The sequence below is a fragment of the Aotus nancymaae genome, unplaced genomic scaffold, assembly GCF_030222135.1.
Source record: "Aotus nancymaae isolate 86718 unplaced genomic scaffold, 86718_ANA_hifiasm-v0.15.2.pri h1tg000014l, whole genome shotgun sequence".
In the NCBI taxonomy this organism is placed as follows: domain Eukaryota; kingdom Metazoa; phylum Chordata; class Mammalia; order Primates; family Aotidae; genus Aotus; species Aotus nancymaae.
The window spans coordinates 110,669,788-110,693,589 of record NW_026988425.1 but is presented as its reverse complement, the minus strand read 5'-3'; the positions used below and the strand labels follow the sequence as shown (position 1 = coordinate 110,693,589).

Below are 23,802 nucleotides of genomic sequence, written 5' to 3'. Positions count from 1 at the left end.
AGGAGAATCACTTGAACCTGGGAGGCAGAGGTTGCAGTGGGCTGAGATCATGCCACTGCACTCCAGCCTGGGCAACAAGAGTGAAACTCCATCTCAAAAAAAAAAAAAAAATGGCAGGGAGATTGGTGAAGCAAACTTGAAATCTGGGAGGAAAATTCTGCTAACAGCCTCTTTGGTCCATTTGCTTCCCACCACTAGGGGAGGCTTTCCTAGGAGTTAAGCATTGCCTACTCAAGGCAAATCCTTTTAAAAAACTCAAGTTATCCTGGGAACAGTAGGCATCAGACCTTGAGCCCTTGGAGCAGTGATTCCAAAAAAAACCTGGGGTCTCTAGACCCTGAAGAATTTGTAAGGGCATCATTTGGGGACTGTGAACTTAAAAAACAACAAGTTTCCAAAAACCTAACAGGGTTGTGCCAGGGGTAGGGGTGGGGCGGGCATCTGCTCACGGGGTCAGTTCTGGCTACCCTGCTCAGTGGCATCTCTAAATGGCGGTTCTGTTTGTCTTTGGTTAGCCAAATGTGGGAACACACAAATAACTTGCTACCTAATACATGGGTTTGGCCCCTGGGGTGGGAATGCAGCAGGGGGCTACGGTGGTGAGAAAGCCTGTCGGCAGCCCCTCACTCAGAAAGTGCCGGTTGCCAGCTCTTCTCCCCAGCCTGGAGGAGCTGTGGGCACTGTACTCAGGTGAGGGGAAGCGGGGGTGGACAGGGAGGGAGGAGACAGATGTTGCAGAGTCTGGAATGTACAAAGGAGTATATGGGTGCAGATGGGGGAAAGGTTGGCATCCACAGGCCTGGCTAACTCTGTGACCAAAACTGGTGCCCTTTACAAAACAGAAAAAGTCCAGGCCGGGAGAGGGTGGCTGGGCAGCCAGCTGCCCTAGGTGCTACGTTGCTGGTGTAGTGTCACTTTCAAGGGGGCCACGGCTGGGCTGGACTTTGACGGCACAGGGGACCTTAGAACGGGGATGGGCTGGTCACAGCAGCTGGGATCCCAGCTGGGAGGGGCAATCCCAAGTGAGAGACTTCTGGTGACAGGTGCTCTTGGGCCCAGTGGTGACACCAGACATTCTGCAGATGTTGGGACCACTGAGACCCTCTCCAAAGTGGAGAATGAGAGGTCCAGACCTGTAGGCCCCAGCCTACCTCCCTTCACGGCAGAGGGTGATGGAGGGTGTCAGGCCCTGAGCTGGCACCCTGTGTGATCTCAAGTGTCCGTGGGGAGATGGGGAGGGGACCCCCGGGAAGGGAGCTAGGTGCCTCCTGGTGGCAGGGCAGCTCACCCTCCATCTCCTCGGCGAAGCAGTACACGTCATAGGTCTCGTTGGTGTCTCGGATGCCGTATGTCCTCACGCCAGGAAACTCATCCTTGTCTCCATAGCAGCCTTCCCGGGGAGTGTGGATGGGGTATCTGCCAGGAACCCCAAATGGAAGTGTGACACTCAGGGGACAGGGAAGCCCATGGCCTCTGCCCTTGAATCCTCCTCCCTCATGGGAGGAAGCAGTGACTTAATATTGCATTTGGCGTGTCTCTTCTGAATATGTGAACTGCCTATCTGTTTTAACAGTGAATAATGATTAAAGGCAGCCCCCCTCTAGTGAATATTTAGTGGTACCCAGCATACTTTCTCTGTCAGGGGCATATATACATATATATATTGATCTTTTTTTTGCCGATTAAATATCTCAGGATTACATATTTTTTTCTATAAAAGACCAGATAGGCCAGGCACAGTGGCTTGCACCTGTATTTCCAGCACTTTGGGAGGCCAAGGCAGGTGGATCACGAGGTCAGGAGTTCGAGACCAGCCTGACCAACATGGTGAAACTCCATCTCTACTAAAAATACAAAAATTAGCCAGGCATGGTGGCGGGCACCTGTAATCCCAGCTACTCAGGAGGCTGAGGCAGGAGAATTGCCTGAACTCGGGAGGCGGAGGTTGAAGTGAGACGAGATCATGCCATTGCACTCCAGCCTGGGCGACAGAGCAAGACTCTGTCTCCAAAAAAAGACAGTAAATATTTTAGGTTTTGCACAGTGTCTGTGGTGACCACTCTTCTGCCACTGTAGCATGAAGCAACCACAGACAATACACACATGGGTGTGACTGCGGTCCAATGAAACTTGATTTACAGAAACAAGAAGAGGGCTGGACTTGGCCTCTGGCCATAGTTTATCAGGCCTCGCTCTGTATCATTTGAGTCTCGCGTCAACACAATGAGGAGGTGCTATCATCGATCTACTTTACACTCGAAGCAACTGAGGCTCAGAGATGTTAAATGATTTGTCCACAGTCATGCAGCTTCCAAGTGCCAGAGCTGGAATTTGAGTCCAGCTCCTGACATGGCCCCAGTGTGGGCTCTTGTGCTATGCTAGACTATTATCTCTCTTTTTTTTTTTGAGACGGAGTCTCACTCTGTCACCAGGCTGGAGTACAATGGCGATGATTTCGGCTCACTGCAACCTCTGCCTCCCTGGTTCACGTGATTCTCCCGCCTCAGCCTCCCAAATAGCTGGGACTATAGGCACGTACCACCACACCCAGCTAATTTTTGTATTTTTAGTAGAGATGGGGTTTCACCATGTTGGTCAGGTTGGTCTCGAACTCTTGGGCTCGTGATCCGCCCACCTAGGCCTCCCAAAGTGCTGGGATTACAGGAGTAAGCCACTGTGCCCGGCTGTCTCATCTTTTTTTATGGCTATGGTTTTTGTGTCCTGAGATCTCTGCCTACTCCAAGATTGCAAAGACATTTTCCTATGTTTTCTTCCTGAGACTTTGTGGCTCTGGCTGTTGGAGCTGTGATGCTCCTGGAATGAGTGACATCATCTTGCCTTTGGAGTGCATTGAGATCCCTTGTGGGCAGGGTCTATCTGGACTGCTCTGCATCTCACTCCCCAGCACCTACACTCAGGCAAGGATGCACCCAGGGGTTCAAGTTATGTCTTACCTTATTAAAAACAGAAAGGATGGAAGGTCTTTTACAAAAATACAGAAAACATCAAAGTTTAGAAGTGAGGAAATTGTGGCAAATTAAAAAAATGGGTAGGAAAAATAATGTGTAGGGCAAGGTTGCTAGCAGTCCCTCATTCCATTTGCAAGAGAGAATAACAATAACAAGGGTTTGGGATGGGTCATTGAGCTCCTGTTTGGCCAAGGCATGACCGAGGCCCCTAACCTAGGCTGGCCACGGTGTCATGCTAGCACCAGCTCAGTGCTGGCCAACATTCCACCCCAGCACCTGTCCCACTGGCCTGTGGCCTCTGACTCCTGGCCCCCACTCACTGGTGGGCTGGGGTTTACCTGACAGTCTGATCGGCCAGCCAGCCGGCGTCACACTGGTGGAAGCCATCTTCATAGGCGGCCTGCAGCTGCTCGGGCGTGGCGATGATGGCACTGTTCTGCAGGCAGGCCCGCTGTGCCCTGTCGAAGTCAAGGGTGTAGCGCGTGGAAATGGCTCTGTAATGGAACACGACGCCTGCAAGACATACACGTGCGCACGTGTGGGAACGCTGGTCAGGCACAGTCTCTGATCACTGAGGTCCTTGCAGAATTATGGCAAGAGTCAAAGGGACCTTAGGGAAATGGCTGGCCCAGGCTGGTGCATGACCCCCTGTACACCTTTGCATGTGATCCTTCTGAATTTGCTGGAACACACCGTAATGGAGAGCTCACTACCTTATAAGGCATTCCTTTTTGAAGACTTGTGATAATCCTGATAATCAGAAAGTTATTTGAATTAAAAATCCGCCTCCTTGTAATTTTTTCCTTTTTTTTTTTTTTTTGAGATGGAGTTTCTCTCTTGTTACCCAGGCTGGAGTGCAATGGTGCGATCTCGGCTCACCATGACCTCCGCCTCCTGGGTTCAGGCAATTCTCCTGCCTCAGACTCCTGAGTAGCTGGGACTACAGGCACACGCCACCGTGCCCAGCTAATTTTTTGTATTTTTAGTAGAGACGGGGTTTCGCCATGTTGACCAGGATGGTCTCGATCTCTTGACCTCGTGATCCACCCGCCTCGGCCTCCCAAAGTGCTGGGATTACAGGCGTGAGCCACCGCGCCCGGCCGTAATTTTTTCTTATCACTCCAGGACCCTCCGGTTGCATTGGGGGAAAGACACTTAGAACCCCCTGCACCCTCAGCCCAGGGCCATCCTAGTGGGAAATCCATTTAAGGTGTGCCTAGGAGTGAACAGCTTTGACAGAGCCTCCCACTGTACCTTCCTCTGGGAAAAATCTGGTGCTGGCCAAAGTCCTGAAGCTAACCAAGGACCTGACTGTTCTCCTTGGACCATAGAGAGAAAGATACCAGGGGGTCTTCAGCCCTTTCTTTGGCTTCTGGAACTGAGAATGAGGGAGTGGGCAGGGGGAGGGAAAAGACACCAGGACAAGCTGTCAGGAGACTGCTCTGACTTATTTCCAGGGTAACCCCAGGCAAGTCACTTGACCTCAGTTTGCTTGTCTGTAAAATGGGCACCATCACAAGACCCACCGGATCACAGAATTCTTGGGAAGCACAAACTGTCAGTTACCTGTGACTATAGCCAGGAAGTATTTAATGCTCCCTAAAGTCCGGAGAGAATGATATTACCAGCTCCATGTCACAGAGGAAGCAGCCAAAGTTAAATAACTTAGCTGAGGTCCGCGGAGGAGCTGGTTTGAAGGCTAGCCTGCCTGCGCCTGCGCGGTGCAGAGACCGCTCTGGTTCTTTCTGCGGGTGAAGCAGCGTCCCCCCGGGAGGCTCTCACCTTTCACCACGACCTCCATGGTAGCCTCACTGTCCTCGATGCCATGCATCACCTCGCAGCGGTAGACCCCAGAGTCATTGGAGCGCAGGCTCTGGATTTCCAAGGTGGCGTCGCTGGGGATGGCGGGGTAGTTGGGCAGCGAGACCTTATCCTGGTAGGCACTGTTGACCCGCACGCGCCCTTCAGTGGCCACCAGCAGCACTACCTCCTTCTCCTTGGAAACACGGCTCCATTTGATTCTTGGGGCGAGGGGGGCGGTGGAGGGGGCGGTGGTGACAGGGTGCATGGGGTCGATGAAATAGCAGGGGATGGTGAGGGATGTCCCGAGGAGGACTCTCATCGGGGACGGTTGGGGGATGCTCACACTCAGCGAGTTGTCATGGTCTGTGCGGGAGGGGTGGGGTGGAAGAGAGATCTGTTAGTGCCTAGAGAGGACCACCCCACCTCCCCATCCGTCCCTGTGGCAATGAGCTCTCCTGAGAGAGAGAAATCCAATGAGTGTGTCTGTGTCTACAATGGGGATGCTCCGGTGTCATGTGGGAATTCCCAGGAAGGTTTGCAACGCCTTTTCCAGGGCAGCGTTCCTCAAGACCCCTGGCCTCTGCACCTCGAGACCAAAATTATGGAGCCAGAAAAGGATTCCAGAGGAGGGCAGGGGAGACATCAGTGTCAAGACCATCACCCTGTTTCTCAAACTGGGGTACTACAGAGGGCATCAAAGCATGGAATAAAACAGGACCCATCTACTTGGGGTGACAGCTTAACTCAAAGATTTTGGGGGTAGAAAGGCAATCTACACAGTTTTAAAGCTGAGACTGAAAACTTCCAAGATGTGTCCCATTTGAGGAGGTCTGATTTTGCAGCTGAGATAAGTCGTTCTCTTTTGCTGTTTGGGAGTCGGGGGTTTCGGGTGTAGAAGCATCCGAGAAGATTAGACATTTCAATCTGCAAAGAGTCAGATGCGGGAGAGGTGACGGGATAGGATCAGACTCCAGAAATATTAATATAATCGAGAGTGTTGATAGGGAAGGTGCAACGAGTTTGCCAAATCTTGTTAGAAGTAAAAGATCTGCTGGGAGTGGGAAAAAAACAGCTTTAAAAAAAAAAAAATAGCACCTTTCATGGAGACTCATACATTTATGAAACCTGTTCTTTCAGGAGAGCCTACAGGTTGAAATAAAAACGGTTTGAGATATTTGTGGGTGGTAGATACATCACAGGGCAAGAGAAGGGGAGCCAGGAATGCTTGCAGTCCAGTCCTAACCTTCTGATGTCCTGGACAGTCCCATCGGCGCCTTCCACAGGCATCTTCCTCTGAGTGCTGGGACCTCGCACCCTGGACATGGCTGGGTTTTAGCAGTAGTGGCTCTCAGGGGAGAGCTGAAAGGGACTGTGGTGCTCAGCAGTTTTTAAAGTCCTCACCCAAACCTAAAGAACTGGTTTCCCTGTGTGGGCAAACCACCCCCGGGTACGGCCAGGGGCTACACAGCTGTGGGTCTCCCAGCAACAGTACAAATGAAGGCCCTTGTCCCATATGTCTGCAGATGCAAAAGTTGTAAATCGGGTCAACAGATTGTTACATTCTATGTTCTATCTTCTATCTTCCTGTTTGACAATGATACCTTTCAGAATGACCTGAAAAAACAGACTTAAACTCAGAATTCTTGGATTCCTTGGTTTTTGCCTTGGGATGTAGTGGCTGGGTGGGACCATGTTGAGTGGGGCCCTTCTTTTCCCTAAACCGAGTGCACCATGAGGGGTCTCACGCGCTGCTGTGCTTATCTCAGCCTCACAGCCCTGCTCTGCCCACACCCCATACAAGCAACCACTCCTTAGGCCCTCCCTTGGGCCCAGGGTGGCTCCCATCAGGGGTGTGGTGCCCCTGTAGGAGGATGGACCCAAACAGGACCTGGATGTAGCCTGGGCCACTTGGACAGGAAATTCGCATCCTGGGACCCCAGAATGTGCTCTAAAGGGGAAGTGCAGATTTGGATGGACACATAGGCCCTACTGACAGCTCTCCCTTTGGAGAGGGTTGAGGCTGGAGGAGGGCCAGTGGGGACCTCTAAAATATACAGCCAAGAGCAGCGTCCTCTCTTGTCTGAGTCTAGGGGAGATATACCTTCCCTTCTGGGGTCAAGCCCATCCTGGGGTCAGTGGAAGGTTTGCTTATTTGGTCCAGTGCTCAATTAGCGGAAGTAGACCCAGTGCCTGCCACATGCACGAGGCCAGGCTGGGGCTTCCGGAGGTGGTTTGCCAAAAAGGCAAAGACCTGTCTGATTCCCTGGGGCTTTTCTCTGGCTATCTCTCAAGTGACATGTTTTCTTCGGTGCTCCAGCCAATCCTCCCTCAGTGGCCCTTTCCCCACTGGTCTGTCTATGTCCTGCCCCTCCTGCAAGCTCAGTGCGCAGCAGTACTAGCCAAGATCCATGGAGGGAAGAAGGGCACCTGCTGGGAGCTCTCTCTGCCAGCTGTTGGGGATTGAAGGCAACCAGGAGCAGTGCTATCTGAGCGAGGCTCCTGGAGGTCTGGATGCCTGTGCCCACGCATGGGTGCTCACCTATCACAGTTATGCATGCATCAATAGGGGAAGGACAGGGCCAGGAAAAGGACAGGAAAGGGGAAATTATATTTCCCTGGGACTAGTAACACCAGGTTCAGTACCCAGTACTCAAACCCAGTACTCATGCCTACTGAATACATAAGACATGCATGTGAATGTCCTCACCTGAAACTTCCGCTGAGACAGCTGCAGTGATGACCCTCAGAGTCACAAAAACCCAGAGTAAAGTGGTCATAGTTCACCTGGAAGAGGGGAGACAGAGGCATTATTTAGACAGTGAAGGCATGGTGATGTCAAACAGGGTCATGTGACATGTGATGCAAAGTGATAGTTCCATACCCAGGGACCTGGAATCACTGCCACAGAAGGAGGCTGCATGTGGTTTGTGAGATATTTTCTTCAATAATCCTCCCCTCACAAAACCTTCACAGGTTTCTCAGTTTAATTCCAGGCATTAGGCTAGTAAACCTGACTTCCCATCTTCAGCCAGTGAAGCCTCATCTGAATGAGTTCCTGTGATGGTAAATTTTGTGAGTCAACTTGACTGGGCCAGGGGTGCCCAGACACTCGGGGTACGAGGCGAATGCATGAGGCACATCCTCCTTACACTGGAGAAAGTTTGGAAAATCCCAAAGTTCTGAGAAGTAGCCCCTTGTGTCTCCTTAGGAATTTTTCTACCTAGATGCTGCCTTTTAAAGAGAAGGCAGCAGGCTGTAGCACCATGAGGGGCTCTCGTTCAAGCCCCGTGTGACCAGGTGCAGCTGGGAAATAGTTCCCCAGAGGGCAGAGGGTAAGGTAGGTGTCTTCTCCATGCCGGGGAGGGGTCTAGACTTTCGGGCTCCTCTCTTCCCAGAGCCTCAGGGATTCGTGTTCAGACACAAGGCCTGCCTGTTCTTCCCTCAGAACACCCTTCACTGGGAGGCTGTGTGTATGTTTTTGGAGCTGTGTTTCTTCCCTCACTCTCTGAACAAGCTGGACATTGTCCGGGTTGCAGGAGTGCTCTGTGGGGCTTGGACGCTCTGTTTCTCTCCCTGGCCTAGACCAGGAAATGGGAAGGAATGAAAAGAGGTGGGGCAGGGGGTGGGGGAGAGGATAGGGGTGGAGTGAGCAGAGAAACTAATTTTATTTCTTTTTTTTTTTTTAAAGACAAACTTTGGGATAGAAATATCGCAATAAATATGCTCTTGTGTTTGTGCGTGTTTTCTCAGCTGTAAAGAAAATAGGGAGAAATTCCATTCTGTCTGGCTTCCAAGTGTCTCCAGGACTCACTGAGCCTTTTATGCGAGGAGACTGACTTTGCCAGCCCCGAGTCCCAGCATGGCCCTGTCAACAGGGAGGCCTTTCTCCATGGGAAGCAGAATTAGGTGCTGGCAGGGGGAATGCATAGGTAAGGAAGAGGAAGGGGATGGGGAGCCTGAAGTGAAGTGGAGAGGGGAGCTTGGGGAGCAAGAAGGGGATGCCAGGGGAAGGCCGGGTGAGAGCCATGTGGGTTGAGTTCATCATCAAGAAACTGACTTTCTTGGAAGAATTATATGGAGATTTGGTTGGGGAAAGTGAGGCGCTTTTAGCCTGAGCTGAGGCTGTGTGTCAGTGTGAGCATGCATGCATGTGTACATAGCTGGAGATAAGGAAACCCTTCGCCTCCTCATCAGTCAGACTCTACCCCACGGTTGTCTACCAGGCCAAAGTCTTGGCCTTGATTCCATCAAATTATGGGGTTGAACAGGCAGCTCACCCACTCACCCTAAATTACTCTTCCAGCAACATGCCCATTGGGGACCCCTCCTCGACCTGGGTGGACCCCTACTGCTTAATAATCTGGGACCTGACCCACGACTGTTTCAAAGACTGAGTGAGATAATTGTGACAGCCATCATCCCTCCTCCAGGCCTGACACTGTTTCTTTGGCTTTGCACCCAGCACAGGGTCTGGTACTCAGCAAGCACCCATCAGTGCAACCTTCCTCCCACCTCCTTGGTTGGCAGGCCTGAGCGAGCCTCTTAGAACTGGGAGATTGGAAGAGAGTTTAGTGGTTGTAGAGAGGCTTCCTGTCCCAGGATAAGGGTTGATCTAGATGACTTTCCATAAAGAATAAAACTTTGTTAGTTTCAAAAACATTTCCATACTACCAAACATTTGAAAAATAGGACAATGGGGAAAAAATGACCATCATCCACAATCCTAATTCAATCGTTATTAGTGTTTTGATAGTTTGCCTTCTAGTTTTTTTTGTTTTTGTTTTTGTTTTGAGACAGAATCTAGCTCTGTCACTCAGGCTGCAGTGCAGTAGCACAATCTCAGCTCACTGCAACCTCTGCCTCCTGGATTCAAGCAATTCTCCTGCCTCAGCCACCGAGTAGCTGGGACTACAGGTGTGTGCCACCATCCCTCACTAATTTTTGTATTTTTTGGTAGAGACGGGGTTTCACCATGTTGGGCAGGCTGGTCTCGAACTCCTGTTCTCAAGTGATGCACTCACTTTGGCCTCCCATAGTGCTGGGATTACAGGCATGAGCCGCCGCACCTGGCCATTGTAGTCTTTTTTTTTGAAAGCATCTACTTGTGGTTCTTTGTAATTGTAATTTTTTTTGCATGCTATTTGTCTTTCCCACGTAACACAATGGACCACACAACTTTTTTTTCATTCCTTCACAAATGATGATCACGGTGCTTTACAAAATCATGATTTCTCTGCCATGAATCCTGTCTATGAGGCTTAGGCAGGTGATCTTGAGCCTCTAATCGCATGGCAGGTGCTCATTCCTTCAAAAGGTGGCCCATCCCATGGCTGAGCAGCTCCAAGTGTGCTGAAGAACTTGCAAGAGTCAGGAGCCACACAAAACACGTCCTCTCCTGTTTCACGGGACTCACGGTGAATTTTCAGAGGTCCAATCTACTTCCTGCCTGCTGCTCTCCCATGGAGACATTCTTGGTTTCTCCAACCAACCCTTCCTCCTGTGGTGGCCATCTGGACCTCTCTTTACCCACTGGAGACACAGAAGGTCCAAGCTGTGATAGACCTTAGTGAACATTAAGTCTAACTTCTTCATTTTACAAGTGAAGAAACTGAGGTGCAAGGAGGAGGCTGAGTTGCTTAAGGCCATACAGTAGGTTGGAAGTGGAGCCAAAACCAGAACCCAGTGCCGGGGGCCTGGCCCTCATAATTCCCAGCATTGGTGAGCTTCACAGGTAGCTGCTGTGTCTGTCTTGTTCCCCACCATCTCGCTGGCACCCAGTGTAGTGTGTGGCACAGAGAGAGGGCAATCGGAAAATGTCTGTTGAATGAATGAATGAACAAAATAGCAGTCCTTACATCTTAGAAGTAATCTCCTTCAATCATAAGCTTTGGGGAAGGAGGGCTGAGGATGGGATTGGGGCTCGCATATGATGAGCACCCAGGTGATGTCGGGCTGAATGAGGTAGGCCACTCCCGCTTTACGTTCAGTAAGTCTGAGCTAGAGACACACTGCTTGCTTGTGATGTGCATGGCTCTATTGATTAATGATAACACTTCAGTGCAACATGTGACTTTGGGAAGGTCACAGGCCATGTGCAGCCCAGAGGAGGAACAATCAGGGTCGCCCCTTCCCAGGGCTCCAAGGAGAACCAGTGTTGTGCTACAGCTAACTGGCACCAGCTGGCCAGAGCCCATTTCACGTATCTCTTTCCAATTTTGTGTTGGGTGACATCACGCTGGTAGTTGGAAACTCGTCATGATGGGAGTATTTACACCATGGATATCAGCACACACTATCAATGAGGTGAGACCTCTTTTCCTTTTTGAGAGTGGATTTACCAGCACACTACTGGAAGTAACTACGGACACGGGCTGCATAACAACATTTCGGTCAACAACAAACTGTACATACGATGATGGTCCTGTAAGATTCTAAAGGGACTGACAAACGCCAATCACGCGGTGACGTCATAGCATCATAACGTCATAGTGCAATTTATTTACTTTGACAGATTTAGTGTAGCCTAAGTGTACAGTGTTTATAAAGCCTACACCAGTGTACAGTAGTGTCCCAGGGCTTCACCTTCACTCACCACTCACTCACTGACCCATCCAGAGCAACCTCCAGTCCTGCAAGCTCTGTTCATGGTACGTGCCCTCCAGGTGTACCACTGTTTATCTTTCACACAGCCAGGAAGCTGATTCCAGTCCCAGCTCTGTCTTACCTCACCAGCAAACTCACAGACGCCTCAGCTTATAGCTTTCCCATCTGTAAATTGGGATCATCATGCAAACATCACCCCCAGGGAAACTGTGAAGGTAATTTTTGTGGATGCTAATAGTCTTTTAAAAGATACCTTTTCTATGTGTAGATAGGTTTAGATACATAAATGCTTACCTTTGTGTATCTAAACCTATGTACACATAGAAAAAGTACAGTAAAAATACAGTATTCAGTACAGTAACATGCTGTATGGGTGAGTCGCCTAGGAGCACTAGGCTATACCAGATGGCCTAGGTGTGTAGTAGGTTATACCATCCAGGTTTGTGTAAGTACACTCTAATGGAGGGGTCTCCACTGCGCATGCTGCTGGATGACAGAATGGCCTAAGAATGCATTTCTCAGAACGCACCACTGTTAAATGTTGCATGACTATATGAGTAAATAAAGAATTGAGCTGGGGAACGATAATGATCACTTTTCTTTCCTTTAAATGAAGCCTCATTCTCCATTCATTGTGCTGTCTTCCATGTATCCCTGGGGACATCGAGGCTGACCCTAAAACCAAAGCCAGTTTCTCAGTCCCAGGGTATGGGTGGGCCATGTTCATCTCCATGTCACCTTCCCTGGCCCAGCCTGAATCCACTCAGTGTAGACTCAGCCAACCTTTGCTGGCACAGTGAATGCCCGCCTCCCCCTCCCAGACCCTGCAGGCCTCTTGTGTCCTCCCTGAAGCCTCACCCGGCCTTGGCCCTTGGTTCTGTTCCCCCAGCTATGACTGTTTCTACACGCTCTTTAGCACCTAATTTTTCTTCTGTTGTTTTATGTGTGCTTTGTCTCACCATGCAGACTATGACCTCCTTGAGGTTGAAAATAAAGTCTTAAATTTAAAAAAGAAATCCCTCCGTGCTAACTCACACAGTACCAGGAACAACTCAGACTTGGTATTTGACACCTCCTTGTTAGATGAGCACATAGACGCTGGGGTTTGGTAGACGGATGGACCAGTAAGATTTGCCTGCGACCAAGTTGCTCTGTGTTTAAGTCCTAGAAGATGGATTTGAGAGGACCAAGGTCCCCCATTCCCACAGTCACTGGCCAGCAGCGCATCAGGTCTTCACAGCCTAATCTCCCAACAGCACCTCTTCTCTTTTCACTCACTCGCTCTTGGACAGGATCGTCCTGGTCGCGGTGCATAAACGCAATAGCATTACACACTTGAGGCTGGGATTTCAAACCCAGCATAGGGAAAAGGCCAGGGACTCTACACCAAGAGCACATCTGGCCAGAGTCGCCCCAACTGCAGCTGATAACTTCCCACATATTCCAAACAGATATGGTGGGATGGTGCAGAAACGGGAAGCCAGGAAGCCAATTCCAGTCCCAGCTCTGTCCTAGCTCACCAAGAAACTCATATAAGGCCTCAGTTTGCAGTTTTCCCATCTGTAAATTGGGATCATCATGCAAGCGTCACCCCCAGGGAAATTGTAAAGGTAATTTTTGTGGATGCAGATACTCTTTTGGTATTTCCTCCTCTTTCTCTTCTCCCCATCTTCCTCAACACCATGTCTTTTTCCCCCATCTTTGATTTCCTTTTTCCAAATTTGTTACTTGCTCTGTCATCACTGAAGCATCTAAAATCAAATTCCACAAGTGTTTTCTTGCTTTTTGCGAGAGTGACTAGGTCCTGTGAAAAGGCAGGTGGCAGCGGGGTGGGGAGTGCTGGAGATAAACACTTCAAGGCCATACTTTCGTCTAGAATTGGCCTTGAGCAGCTCTGTGCTAAGACAGAGGGGCCCAGTGAGGCAAAAGAAAGGTTATTCCTTCGAGTTGCTTCTAGCCTACTGAGTGCAGACAAATGTGTACCCGGAAATAGCAGACACGAGTGAGAGGGCTCTAGGTCCTAGCTTTGACCCTGACTAAAACAGCTGCCTGACCCTGAGCCTCGAATTTTCCATCTCTGAAATGGGGTCAGGTTGGGAGGATTAGCTCTGGAGTGCTCTGAGATTCTAAATCCCAGCTCCATGCAGTGCAGAGGAGAGTTCCACCTTTTTGACTTCTGGGGACAGAAGGAGCTGCATCTCCACCCTCTCAGCCTCCCTCGCGGCCAGGGACCTGCTCATCGCTCGCTGTTCTGCTGCAACATCCAGGGCAATGCTCAAGGGTTTCGCTTGCCTGCTGAGCACGTTCTCTGGGAAGGGCCAGCCTATTCAGAAAGATGCCCCCATGCCCTCAATGTGCTGGGGAGGAAAAGGCAGAAAGGAGAGCTCTGAGGTTGGGAGGGCGGTGCCCACGTCTCACAAAAGTGAGGGGAGCCTCTCTGGGGAGCGAAAGAAGGCTCAAGTGGTGGAGTTGGGGGAAAAGAAAATAAGAAACAGAAATGGCACCGTGAAGGGTGTCATACCTGCAGGTTGTATTTGTTACCTCACTGCCGATGTGGCACGGGCCTTATCCCCTGGCAGTGCCCTATTTGAATCTGGGGCTAGGGTCTGGCCCTGCCCTTTCCCCGCTTCTTTTGCTCACACAGTTCCATTCCTCCAAAAACACTCTCTCTTTAGCTCCATGTCTGACCTAATCCCACCTTCCTTAAGGCCCCGTGCAAATGCCACCACCTGGAAACTGCCCCCAGCCTGAAACTCTCTCTTGTCTGCCCACGTTCTTTGTCATTTCTTGTTGTTATGACCAGTTTATTAGCAGACTCATCCTGGCTTGTGGCTTCTTTTCCGCTGTTGTTTTAACTACCAGGCCAACCACTTAAGGGGTGCGTGCGTGGGTGGGTGTGATGGCCAGGGCGGGAGCAAGGCTGGTGCAGCAGAAAGAACGTGATTGGGAGTCAGACAGATGTGGCCGAATTGCAGCTCTTACACTTCCCTGTGAGCATCTGACCTTGGCCCAATTGTTTAACCTCTGAGGCCCAATTTCCTTACCTCTAAACTGTGGATAAGACAGGATCTATCACATAGCACAGGACGCCGTGGGACTTAAATGAGAGATGCTGTGTCGGTCTCCTTTCTCAAGGCTTGTCTGGCTGGTTCCTCCCTCACTGAGGAGTGAGAACACCTGCATCGTTTATGCTCCTCACTGCCTTTCATCTACTATGGATACACTAAGCACCTACTGTGGACACTGAGGCCAGTTTCAGCACATAGTAGCCACCTAACTAATGGGTGCTAGCCTTATAAAAAGTGCCACCCACATACGGTTTTCATCTATATCTAATTTAAATGATGGTCCAAGTGAATGAAGCATGGAGGTCAGTCTCTGCACAAAATAGCCACCCAACTAACAGGTGCTAACCTGATAATAAGAGCCACTCAGATACAATTTGCATCTGTATCTAATTTAAATGATGCTGTAAGTGAATGGTCACTTGATCTGCAATGATAGCAAACAATAGGACCCCCCCATCCCACCAACTATTTTAGCCGAGGGATCATCCCTCCATTCACCCCAGGCCTAGGTATAGGATGTGAGTTCAAATAAAACTGTGGACTGTCAAGTAAGAACCTAAGCGGCCACTGCCGTCTCCATGGCTTGCCACAGCGCTCTCAGAGCTTCTCTGTGGTCAGGGAGGGCAGTCACCCCTTCTCTATCTTCAGGCAACTGTGGGCATTTTATAGCCAGAATCCGCTTACGCCACGCTTCCAGGAACAATCTAGGGGCCATCTTTAGGAAGGGTCTGCTGGATGTCAGGAACTGCTCTCTGTGCTGTACATATGCCATTTCTTATCCTTAGAACAATCTTCATAGGCAGTAAGACAATGGCTCAGAGAGGTTAGGTAACCTGCCCAAAGTCACAGAGATAGTAAGTGGCCGAGTTTGGTTTGGAATGAGGCCCCATGGCTACAATGCTATGGTTTTCTCAGCACTTGCAGTCCCTCTACATTCACTAGCTTTACTCATTCATTCCATTATTCAGTCAACAAACACATTGCAAGGGAGAGACAACATACTAGGCAACAAACATAAATCAAGGGGGACATGGCGAATCTGCTCATGGAATTTCAGATCCGGAAGGTTTTAGGGGTTGGGAGGGGGTAAAATGCATCCCTAATGAGTTCATGAGAGAGGAAAACCCAAATCTCTTCCAGTTCTGCCCAGAGCAGCAGAGTGCCTGGTATATGGGCAGGATTGGTGGTATCTTGCCAATGAGTAACACAGGGTCCAGTTTGGAGGAGAGGGCTCCCAAGCAGGAGTCCTGACTCACTCCAGGACCTTCCATCCACCGGGCAGGGCTCTGCTGGGGCTCTGAGTCCTGGCTTTCCCTGTGTCTCCAGAGGTACCCTGCAAAGCTAGCTCCCACAGCCCAGCATGGTGGCTCTTCCACAGTGTCCTCCAGGCAAATTTCCCAGGGGATCCAAAAAAAATGGCCACTATACAAATGCACTCCTGCGTGGCAAGGCTGCAGACAGTCCTATTAGCTTCCTCCAGGGGTTTTCAGGGTGTTTTTTTCAAGTGCTCTCGTCAAGTCATTTCTGATTAAATGGGCTATGTCTCCGCCAGCACCTACAAAAGCATGAACATCATCTGCTCAAGAATATCTAGATACCTACCAGTGAACTCAGTGAGCTGAGTCTCTAGCCTTTTCGAATGTCCCACCCTACCACGGAGGCCCTGTGCCTCTGGCAGGTGGATTCGCGGGCCAACTCCTGCTCCTTCCTGTGTTCTGATCACAGAGGGGCAGGGAAAGGGGTGTTTTGAAGCCTCTTCGAAACTTGAGCTTCAGAATCACCCCAAGGAGCTGTTTCTGCCAATGCCAGTCCGAGGTCAACCTCATTGTTCTGACCAGGAGCCAGGCGGACGCTGGTCAACAATAAAAACAGAGCTGGCCTTGGTTTGCTGAAGGCCTGTGTGAGCTTTTAGGTGAAGATTCTGCCTGCTTATGTGGGTGGGGGTGGGCACAGTGGGAAGCGGAAGGAGCAGCCTGGGGTTTAGGACATGTAGCACAGAAATACTTGAAACGATGCCATCAATTTCTCACCTTTCTCGCCTCTCTGCCTTGATTCCCTTCACTCACTGATATATGTCCTGGCTAGTAATACCTCTTTGACTTGGATCTGTTGTGATAAGAGAAATGCTGTTCTTCATCCTCTCTCTGGGGTCCCCTTTGGACCCAGACTCTAGCAGTTTCCTGAATAGCCTCTTTTCAAGCCTCTTGGAAGATAACATGGTATACTAGAAGGTGGGTATCTTAAGAACACAACTTGAATTTGCACCTTTTTTTGTTTGTTTGAGATGGAGTTTCACTCTTGTTGTCCAGGCTGGAGTGTAATGGCTTGGTCTTGGCTTATTGCAACCTCCACCGCCTGGGCTCAAGTGATTCTCCTGTCTCAGCCTCCCGAGTAGCTGGGATTACAGGTGCCCGCCACCATGCCTGGCTAATTTTTGTGTTTTTTTTTTTTTTTTTTTTTTTTGAGATAGAGTCTTGCTCTGTTGCCCATGCTGGAGTCCAGTGGCACGGTCTCTGCTCACTGCAATCTCCACCTCCCAGGTTCAAGCAATTTTCCCGCCTCAGTCTCCCGAGCAGCTGGGATTACAGGCGTGTACAACCACGCGCAGCTAATTTTTTGTACTTTTAGTAGAGATGGGGTTTCACCATGTTGGCCAGGCTGGTCTCGAACTCCTGACCTCATGATCCGCCCTCCTTGGACTCCCAAAGTGCTGGGATTACAGGTGTGAGCCACTGCGCCCAGCTGAATTCCCACCTTTGACTCATAATGTGCTATCTGGGTAATTTGGGCAAGTTTCTTGGCAACTCTGGCCGGAATTTTCATGGGTGAGGCTTCTGGAAATTACTGATTTCTATTTAGGAGAAGGGTTACAGAATAATGACTCGCTGTGGCCACTTGCTCGGAACTTCCTCTTATTTCCCTCAAATCACCCACCAGAAGGCCTTGTATTTCCTGGGTAGTCTAATGCTGTTGGAGGGGGTGGGAGCAGAAGGGATCTTGGCCTCTGGACTTCATGGCATAAGAGGATGAATGTTCTTGGAGAAAAATCCAGCCCCTTCCCAGGGTCTGTGAGGCCCCACGTGACCTGCTCCCACTCCTGCCCAGACCACGTCTCATACCTCTCTTCCCCAAACCCTCAACCACGCCATATTCTAGCTATGCCTTGACCACAAGAGCTGATTTTGTCCTAAGGGTTTTGAACTTGGTCTCCTGTCTTCCAGCACACACTTCTGAATCTTTCCCTTGCAGGCTACTGTCCTTCCAGCCTGTTTAAATGTTCCTTCCCTGACCACCCTTCTCCTCTATCTCTCCAATCATGTTACCCTGTTATAGTATATTTATAGCAGCATTTTTTTTTTAAAGACAGAGTCTTGCTCTGTCAGCCAGGCTGGAATGCAGTGGTGCAATCTTGGCTCACTGCAACCTCTGTCTCCTGGGCTCAAGCAATTCTCCTGCCCCAGCCTCCCAAGTAGCTGGGATTACTGGCATGTGCCACAGTGCCCGGCTAATTTTTGCATTTTTAGTAGAGATGGGGTTTCACCATGCTGGCCAGGCTGATCTCGAACTCCTGACCTCAGGTAATCCACCTGCCTCGGCCTCCCAAAGTGCTGGGATTACAGGTATGAGCCACCGCGCCTGGACTATAGCATTATTAGTATTTGAAATTATTGTCCTTTTCTGTTTGTTTTTTCATTTTCTGTTTCAGCTACTTGAATATACGCCCCATGAGGGCAGGGACTTTTATCTGTTTTTCTCACTGCTATATTCCCAGTGCCTAAAACAGTGCTTGGCACATAGTAGGTGTTCAACAAATAATTGTGGAATGAATGAATGCTTCTTAATCAATAGGTAATATCCCTTTGTATTAGGTTTGGAAGTAGAAGGAGTGTTCATCTTAAGACAGATCATAGCTGTTGAGTGTCACCTGATCTCACAGCCTCCCTGTCTCAGGGAAGGAGGAAGGATAGCTCTGAGTAGAGCTATCAGGGGTAGCCGGGAGCACACACATGGCCCATGGAAATATCCATTCTCACTCCTTCTCCACTAAAAGAGGTGCAAGAGTGGAGAAGGATAGGCCTAAGGCCACCAAACAGGGAGTAGTGGGTGACCCCAGAGACAGCATCCAGGGAGAAAACCGAACTCAGAGCTGAGCTGTGTGCTGAATGAAGGCTGCATCTCCAAGGGGCTGGGAGTGATGCTGAGTCCAGGTGCCGGGAAGGAAGGCCAGTGGTGATTCCTAAGGATGGGGTGGCTGCAGCCGTGGACGGCCCCAAAGCATGTGCCTGGAGAAGGGTGGCACGCGAAGGATGAATTTGGCTGAACACCATCAGCCTTTTCCCATGATTCCCACCCCACCCACTCTCGATAGCAAATTCCCAGGAAAACCAGTTTAAAGTGGAGAAGCACTGGGCATGATTAAAAGCTTCTGCTTCACTCACCCAGGGACACTCTGCTTTGCCCTGTTCTCTCTGTGGAAAAGAAAAAGAAACCCAAAAAAACCAAAACTGGTACCAGGGACCAGCCCCTTCCTGTTCTCAGTCTTCCGTTCCAGCCCAAGCCCTTGGAAGTTTTCTCTGCATTAATTTCAGACTTTGTGTAAATATCAGACCTGAGTTTTTGGAAAGGAATATACTTCAGCCCAAAGTTTCCATCAGGCACAAGCACCTTTCCTGGGCAGGGATCTTGGGCCAAGAGCTAAATTCCCTTTACTTGGCGCTGACTGCCAACCCGGCAGGACAGAGAGATCTTTCCTCTGTGAGAAGGGGCTGGGGGACCCAGCATGATGCTTCAGTAGCCTCCCTGCGAGGAAATTGAGTCCAGGTTTAAAAAGTGACCTCCAGTAAGTGTTTCTGGAAGCTGAGGGTCCTGGTGGAAATGCCTGCTTGCCAGAAAGAGCCATCAGATGTGTGGGCTATAGCTGAATTTCTGGACAAATCAAGGGCCAGGTGCCTGCGATGTGGCTGAAAGGAAACAAGGGGTGACCAGTCCAATCCTTTCAGTTTTGCGGGCAGACGCTCAGGTTCTTGGAGTTTAGTCCTGGGATCAGTCAAAGGGAAGCAAGGAGCTGGGTTATCTGTAGTCCAACCTCATTATTTTGACTCTAATTGCATCCCCTGATTCCAGGGTCTGGGAGGGACCTCATAGAAAACACGTAGTTAGCTCCTTGGATCGTGGTTCTCTTTGAGAGCTGATGGAAGCCATGGACACAGTTCTTAGCAAATGTTGCCCACACTCATGGGATTTTGTGTACGATTTCAGGGCATTCACAGACCAGTCCTTCTGTGCAGCAAAGAATTAACCTTGCCCAAAGAAAGGTTTGGCCCTTGACCCTGGCTTCCAGGAGTAACCTCTAAGCCCTTGGAATGTCCTGTCTAATACGAGTCTGTTTATGTGGGCGCCTTGGGCCATGCTGGATGGTCTATGCTTACGGTGTGATGTATGGTGGGGACCTTGGGTCATGAGGTATCAACCTGACCTCTGGAGGGGCTGGAGACTAAGGTCAGCCGTGCCTATATGACCATGTCCCAATCAAACTCCTGAACACCAAGGCTCAGGTGAGCTTCCCTGGTTAGTAAGACTCTGTGCATGTTGCACATATGATTTCTGGGAGAAGACAATGCTGTTTACAGACTCCTCTAGGAGAGGACAACTGGAAGCTCATGCCTGGTCTCTCCTGCCCCCGACCTTTGTGCCTCTTCCCTTTGCTAATTTTCATCTCTACTCATTTGCTGTAATAAACCGTAACTGTGAGTATAGCAGTTTTGCTGAGTTTTCTGAGCCCTTCTAGCAAATTAATGAACCAGAGGGTGGTCTTGGTCACCCCTGCAACCTGATCCATCCAGTCAGCACATCCTGCCCAGGATGGTTCAGTGTTGGCTGAGTGGACAGTGAACAAGACCTCTTCATCCCATGGGCATCCTTCAGTGCCACTGCTTTCCCTCCTTGGCAGAGCCTTCTTTCTGGCCCTCACGTGGCAGGAATAATTGCCTTTCATCCAGGAAAGCTCCAAGCACTTCTTGGCTTTCCTCCTCCTTCCTTTCATCTGTCAAACACCCGCCATATGGAAGACTCTGTAGCAGGTGCTGACAGGGATCTACAGACGGACCAGCTGTGAAGCTACCCCCAGGGGCTCACTGTGTGAGGCAGGGATGCAATGTGTGAATAAATCCTTAGGTAAACCATCCTCCCATCCCTCCAGCCCCTCCCCTAACTCTACAACATTAGCCAGCCATGGTGGTATGCACCTGTGGTTCCAGCTACTTGGGAGGCTGAGGTAGGAGGATCTCTTGAGCCTGGGAGGTAAAGGCTGCAGTGAACTTTGGTTGCACCACTGATATAGTTTGGCTGTGTCCCTGCCCAACTCATTTTGAATTGTGGTGCCCATAATTCCCACATATTGTGGGAGGGACTCAGCGGGAGGTAATTGAATCATGGGGGTGATTACCCTTATGTTGTTCTCTTGATAGTGAATGAGTTCTCACGAGGTCTGATAGTTTTATAAGGGAGTTTTCCCCCTTTTTGCTCAGCATTTCTCCTTCCTGGCATCATGTGAAGAAGGATGTGTCTGCTTTCCCTTCCATCATGATTGTACGTTTCCTGAGGTCTCCCAGCCATGCTGAACTGTGAGTCAGTTAAACCTCTTTCCTTTATAAATTACCCAGTCTTGGGTATGTCTTTATTAGCAGCATTAGAATGGACTAATACAACCAGTGCACCCCAGCCTGGCAACAGAGAAAGAACTTGTCTGAAAAAAAAATTATACAATACAAGGAGAGGCAGAGACAGAGAGGGCTCTGGGAGTTGAGATAATGCAGAATCTGCATCATCCTATTTGGGAGATCTGAGAGAGCTTCAAAGAAGAGGTAGGATTTGAGTTGACCCTTGATGAACAGGTACGATACGTACATGGAGAGGTGGGGAAAGGGCCTTCTAGGAATAAGAGACTGCACACACAAGGCAGGGAGAAAGGAGCAGGTCCAAGTGGTGTAGCATCACATAAAGTTAGAGACAAACTGGGGCCAGATTCTGAAGAGGCCTCTATGATTGGGCTACAGATTTTGGCTTTATGTTTTAGGTGATGGGGAGTCTCTTAGGGTGTCAAGGAATGACTCAGGTATGTATCACTCACGATCTTTGGTGGTGGGTCCCTCCTCCACAAAGTCCCCCATGATGTTTCCATTATGATCCAGTTTGCCCTCCTTGATCACAGCAGGAGCACATGCTGCCTGTAGCACCTATCTGTCTCTGCAAGGAGACTGCCCAGGAGGAGCATGCACTGGGTCTTATTCATCCTTGGACTATCCCTCATCTGTGCGCACCTATCACAACTACTTCCTCTAAAAATTGCATGTATCCAGGCTTGAGTCCATGCCATGTATGGTGCCCAGCAGCATTTTGAACATTGCGCTCACAATAGTCCTGGGAGGGGCACACTGTGATTAGTCCTATTTTAGAACCAAGGGGACAGAGGCTCAGAGGGGGTGAATAACTTATCTCATATCCCTCAGTCCAAGTGTGGTAGAGCCAGAATTCAAACACAGATTGGTCTGACTCCAAAAACTGGGCTCTTAACCAGTTCCCTGCTTTCCATGTGTGTGCCAGGAATGTTGCTAGGGGCTGAAGACGGTACCCTTGGAGGTTTGTTCTAGTCATCAAAGAGCCTTTGACAACTGTGCCCCCAGATTAATTTTTTTTCTTTCTTTCTTTCTTTTTTTTTTTTTTAAAGAGACAGGGTCTCGAACTCCTGGCCTCAAGTGATCCACCCACCTCGGCCTCCCAAAGTGCTGGCATGAGCCACCTCAACTGGCCGATTAATTTTTTTTAATTAAAAAAAGTTTCTTTTTAGAGACAGGGTCTTGCTCTGTCACCCAGGCTGGAGGGCAGTGGTGAGATCATAGCTCACTGCAGCCTCCAATTCCTGGGTTCAAGTGATCCTCCTGCCTCAGCATCCTGCATAGCTGGAACTACAGTTTTGAGCCACCATACCCAGCTAATTTTTTTTTTTTTTTTTTTTTGGGTAGAGATGAGAGTCTCATTATGTTACCCAAGCTGCTCTCAAACTCCTGACTTCAAGCAATCCCCCGTCTCAGCCTTCCAAAGTGTTGGGATTACAGGCGAGTCAATAAACCCAGCCAACCCCAGATTTATTTAAATCATGGATTCAATTAACAGACATTTGTTGAGTGTCTGCTACAGAAGGGCTCTCCATGTGGAGTGAGTTCAGCATCAAATTTGACTCAAAGAACCAAGGTACCTCAGGGCTGCAGAATAAGGCCTCCAACCTCAGAAGAGGAGGGATTTGCCCTCTGAGCCCCTCACAGACCTCCCTCTAACAGCCTACCTGTCCCAGAGCAGTCATGGAAGAGCTGCAAGACCTTGACATGATGTTGCCCCCCCATCCTTGGTTTCCTTCCTTCCCAGCTGTCTCTGGCATGTCCCCAGTTCTCTATCAGCCTGTCCTGGCTGTGTGACTAACCCCTGGAAGGCTGTCAGGATTATAGTGCTTAATAACCTCCCAAAAGGATGCCCGAGCTGCTGCCTTCCCAAAAGTGCCTTCTAGGGACTCATGCTGTCTGTTGCCTCTCCGATCCTTCCAGTCAGAGTCTCTCCAATGCCGTTATCCTCACTAGGAAGCTACCTTCCCTTACTTTCAAAAAATTGATGATGTTTTCTCCTAAATTGTGGTAAAATACACATAACATAAAATTTACCATCTTAATCTTCTAAAAATGTACAGTTTAGTGGCATTACGTATCCACATTGTCATGCAATCATTATCACCATTCATCTCCAGAATTCTTTTCACCGTTCAAAACTGAAACTCTTACACGTGAAACAGTAATTCCCCATTTCTCCCTCCTCCTAGTCTCTGGCAACCACCATTTTACTTTCTGCCTCTATGAACCTGAATCTGACTACTGTCTTTCCTTTTGAGGAAATAAATAGCTTTATCCAATACAGTATCTATATATCTTTTTTTTTTTTGAGGTGGAGTCTTACTCTATCACCCAAGCTGGAATGCAGTGGCACGATCTCAGCTCACTGCAACCTCTGCCTCCTAGGTTCAAGCAATTCTCCTGCCTCAGCCTCCCGAGTAGCTGGGACTACAGGCATATGCCACCATGCCCAGCTAATTTTTGCATTTTTTAAATAGAGACAGGTTTCACTATATTGGCCAGGCTGGTCTCGAAACCCTAACCTTGTGATCCTCCCGCCTTGGCCTCTCAAAGTGCTGGGATTACAGGCGTGAGCCACCGCACCCAGCCGGTATCTAGATAACTTTAGATGCTATTCCAATTGGACAAGTTCCATGTTTTATTCTTGAGTGCCTTCTCTATCCAAGAAAGCCTTCACATTCA

The 23,802-nt window shown here is 49.5% G+C and overlaps 1 protein-coding gene across 2 annotated transcripts in view; it reads right to left on the bottom strand.

Moving 5' to 3' along the window:
• The window catches only part of ACAN (aggrecan), a 70,384-nt gene that overhangs the window by 31,971 nt on the left and 14,611 nt on the right, over positions 1 to 23,802 (bottom strand). For both annotated transcript variants that reach the window (XM_064376235.1, XM_064376236.1), the window contains exons 2-5: positions 7,480 to 7,556; positions 4,752 to 5,135; positions 3,308 to 3,482; positions 1,289 to 1,416 (exon numbers count right to left, since the gene is read on the bottom strand). In XM_064376235.1, coding sequence (XP_064232305.1) covers positions 1,289 to 1,416; positions 3,308 to 3,482; positions 4,752 to 5,135; positions 7,480 to 7,549 — 757 coding nt within the window. In that variant the 5' untranslated portion in view covers positions 7,550 to 7,556. The remainder of the gene's footprint in view (positions 1 to 1,288; positions 1,417 to 3,307; positions 3,483 to 4,751; positions 5,136 to 7,479; positions 7,557 to 23,802) is intronic.